Source organism: Pteropus alecto, unplaced genomic scaffold, assembly GCF_000325575.1.
Source record: "Pteropus alecto unplaced genomic scaffold, ASM32557v1 scaffold101, whole genome shotgun sequence".
Classification (NCBI taxonomy): Eukaryota; Metazoa; Chordata; class Mammalia; order Chiroptera; family Pteropodidae; genus Pteropus; species Pteropus alecto.
In genome coordinates this window covers 15810114-15814241 of record NW_006432945.1, presented here as the reverse complement: position 1 = coordinate 15814241, position 4128 = coordinate 15810114, and the positions used below count along the sequence as shown (strand labels likewise).

Below are 4128 nucleotides of genomic sequence, written 5' to 3'. Positions count from 1 at the left end.
GTTGATGGCACGTCAACTGCCAGAAATAATCCCACCCGAGATTAGTGTTGACGACGATGATGACGTGACTCCCAGCACTTGGGCCCTGATGTGCCAAGTCTCGTTCTGAGTTCTCTGTGGAAACAAGTCCGTTTAATCCTCACGCTGACTCGGTGAGGTGGCCAGTGTTCTTCATCCTGCAGATGAGGAAGCTGAGGCACAGAGCAGTTAGAGTATTTTGCCCAAGCTCAGACAGCTAGGACGTGGCCGAACTAGGATTTGAACGCAGACCCGCACTCCCAGAACTCCTGCTTTTAAGTACCGCAGGAGACTGAATAAATGAGGGTCCTGGCTAGATGCTTTTTCCAGTAGCGTTTGCTGTCTCTGCTGCTGGCTGAGTCACCATCTTTCTGTCTTCCACGGTGTTCGGATAAGGGGAGCAGGCCAAATCTGTCTAGCTTTCCTGGAGAAATTATTGTTGGCACTTTTGCGTTCAGTCTGGGCTGGAAGGACTTCTTTCTGCCAGTAGTGAGGCTCCAGCCCGCCAGGGGCCCGAGCGACTCCAGGGGCTCCGAGGTGGCAGCTCTGTGCCACGGAGCACCGTCCGCTGGAGGGGCGCTTGCTGAGCTGAGAGAGAGGGTCCTGGAGGTCCCCCGGCAGAAGAGAAAGTGAGCCAGGGCTTTCCCCATGGGAAGCTAGGACCTCAGCTAGAAGCATTCGCCAGGGGGAAAAGCATGTCGGTGACATAGGGGGAAGGTGCCTGGGCGCCGTGTGACGCCGAGGACAGGTTAGGAGCAGGCACGAGCGAGGCGTGCTCACTGCTGCCTGGCAGTCCCTCACTCAGGTGGGAGAGGCCACAGGGACAATGCTCCGCGGTTGGCTTTGCCACGTCCCCTCCCCTGTGCCCCTCACCACAGCTCTCCAAACGCCTGTTTCTATTCCAAAGCCCCTTCTTTTCCCCTTTCAAACCCCCATGTCTTTTATGCCCCAGGCTCGGCCTGCAGCTCTGTAAGGAATAACTTTAGACCGATCACCCACGGTACCTGAAAGTGTCGCTTGCTGTGGTGATCTGAATTTTAAACAAGGAACCCTGGACAGGGCCATGTTGGAAATGGAAAGGAAAAAAAAAGAGAAAGAACAGTTTTTGGGTTGGGGCTATTTTGGCCCGACCACAACAATTAAATGTCTCTCTCATACGCTGAAACCCCTTTACCTTCCTCCCGCCGCCCGCCATGGGCTAACGGCTTCCAGTCCGAGCGTGTCCGGTGCGAGCACGCTCTCCACGACCCACCCCCTTCCAGCTCTGGCCTTCGGTGCACGCGGGGCGTTTATCACAACACGACACGTATCGTGTTGAGTCGGACGCGGGCCAGCTTCCCCGATTAGACGGCAACGTCCTCTTGGATGAAAGCCGTATCTCATCATCTTTATCGTGTTGAGTCGGACGCGGGCCAGCTTCCCCGATCAGACGGCGACGAAAGCCGTATCTCATCATCTTCGTACAATTCACCTTTTCCCTCTACTTTTCCTTCCTTCAAACACTTATCAACTGCCTATCATGCTCTTGGAACCAATTTTAGTTTTCTGGGAATAGATAAGACACTGGCCCTCCCTTAAGGATGGAGGACAGAGAAGACAGATGTGCATGTCACAGTGTCATGATCTAGTAAGATAATTCCTACACTAAAGAAATGGTCAAGAATTAGTAACTAAAAAAAATCCACAAAACAGAACAAAACAAATATTAGTGACAGACCAGAGGGAGGAACGATCAAATCTGCTTGGAGACGGGAGAGGTGACACAGCAGCCCAGCTGTGCCGACTCTCTGGACAACCCTGTGAGGAGGTCTGACTCTCTCCATTTGATTGGGGGACAAAGGATCAGAGAAATTAAACTACGATCCCAGGACAAATCTTTAAAGTGGTGTAGCCAGTATTTTCATCCGACTCCGTTAGATTTTAAGGTCATGTCCTTTCCATGACAACGTTTCATAAAAGAGGCGATGTTAAAGTCAAATCGTGAAAAGCATGTCTTTTGACAGTTGGACGAAGGGAAGGATTGTCACAGGCGGAGGGACACACTCGGCGTGAATGTACGTAGGTGTGAAATTACCGAATCCGTCAGGAGTCTTGAGGCCGGGGTAGCAGGCCAGTGCACGAGGTCCGAGTGACTCAGGCTGTGGCCGGGTTAGTGGACAAAGGGCTCAGCCCTGAACACCCTTTGTTCTGTTCTCAGACATTTCGATCGTACTCTCTGGGTGATGGGGACCCAATGGGTAATCGATAGCGGGGCACCACCGTGATTACGTCTGCATTAAATCGATAACTCCCATAGCAACGAGAAGGGGACACTAGAAACAAGTGAGCTGGGAGGCTGCAAAGCCAGGCAGACGGTGTCCAGACTCGGCCTCCTGACGTCCAGCCCGGCCTCCCACGGCCACCAGTCCGTGGCATCGGCTGTGAATGTTGCCCCCTGGAGCTGTCCCACTGTGTGCCACAGAATTCCTTTCTCTCACGCCTTGTCGGGCGTTTCTAGAATCACACCCAGCTCTTGCTTTGCAGCATTTCAAATATGCACGCCTGTCTTCTTCAAATAGTGTGCGAGCTGCTTTCAAACAAAGAATAAGTCTCATCTCTCTGTCCCCAGCATCTAGCACAGAGTCTGCAACACAGTGGGTGCTCCATAAAGATTTCTTGCAAGAAAGAATGAATGAATAAAATCCATGACCATCCGGAAGAGCCGTAGCATCAGGAGTCAGACGTCCTTGAGCTCAAAAAATCAGCCATTTATTATTTGCGTGAACTTCAGCAGATTCCTTAATCTCGTTGACTCTGTTTCCTCAACTCTGAAATAGAAATAATAAAACCTAATATACGGACTTGTCACGACAACCAGAAATAATAATGCACGTATGTGCTCGTGGAAGGCCGGAGCCCCCGCAGCGCTTAATGCGTGGTGGGCGTATTCTTAGCTGTAGCAGGTGATGCTGTCGGCAGCGGCCGTATCCCTCGAACCCCACAATCGAATGCACCCCATTCCACTTCCAAACTTCGTTTCCGTTTCACACACGTCTCTCTCGGCCTTCAGGAGGCTGGCCTGTGCTCAGCAGGCCAGAAGTGCTGGAAGGTTAATCCACACCGGCGAGGACAGGCCAGCGTGTGACCCGTCAGCTGCCCCACGGTGGGAGCGTGTGTACCAGTTAGTCCTGCCGCCCCCTGGAGCTGGTCACCCCGGGGGACCTGCCTTCACGGCACACTCCTCAGCGCTTGCCCGTCTTCTCCGTCCTTCCCTCCCCACCCTGGGCTCCTTCAAGCCTCGCTGTAGGGTCTACTTTGGGGACCCCACCTCCCCTGCATCTCCCGTGGGAAGGCGTTACTCAGGGAGACCGCCCGGGACTTGGCCCACGTGACCTCCTCTCCCTCCTCACGCCCTTCTCTCCCCCCAACCGTCTTCCAGGTGTGGTTTCAGAACCGAAGAGCCAAATTCCGCAGGAACGAGAGAGCCATGCTGGCCAATAAGAACGCTTCCCTCCTCAAATCCTACTCAGGAGACGTGACGGCCGTGGAGCAGCCCATCGTGCCCCGCCCTGCTCCGAGGCCCACCGACTATCTGTCCTGGGGCACGGCCTCTCCGTACAGGTGAATGACCGGCCCACTCCCCCTTGCTCCGCTTCCGCGTGTTCCTCAGCCGTCGGCCACGTCCACAGCTGCTCGTGCAGCTGGCTGACACTTCTCACTGGGTTAACCTCTTCAGAGACATTCAACTTGCTGACGCCCCACCCCAGATTTCCACGGGAGATTACTAGTGGCCCCAGGAGCAGGGTCTGGGGCAGAAGAGAGAGGGGCGGGCCAACAGCAATCTCTTCTTGGACTCAGGAACTGTCGCAAAGGTTTCCAAGATGGGGGGGAAATCTAAAAGAGATGGTTAAGCCACGCTCAGAGCCCCTCTTGCACCCATTCTGGAATGAAAATTTACTCCATTTCCAAATTTAAGATAGATTTGTTTTATCGTGCTCAAGTGGTAATTTAATTTGTAAGGCTCTAAGTGTAGGTCCAAAGGCAAACGTCACAGGAAAACTGATTTTGAATTAGGAAGGATGGAAGGAAGGAAGGAAGGAAGGAAGGAAGGAAGGAAGGAAGGAAGGAAGA

The 4128-nt window shown here is 53.4% G+C and overlaps 1 protein-coding gene across 4 annotated transcripts in view; it reads left to right on the top strand.

Moving 5' to 3' along the window:
- PRRX1 (paired related homeobox 1) overlaps positions 1–4128 on the top strand; it is a 66281-nt gene that overhangs the window by 51094 nt on the left and 11059 nt on the right. For all 4 annotated transcript variants that reach the window (XM_006907914.2, XM_015586265.2, XM_015586267.2 and 1 more), the window contains exon 3: positions 3437–3618. In XM_006907914.2, the coding sequence (XP_006907976.1) occupies positions 3437–3618 (182 nt within the window). The remainder of the gene's footprint in view (positions 1–3436; positions 3619–4128) is intronic.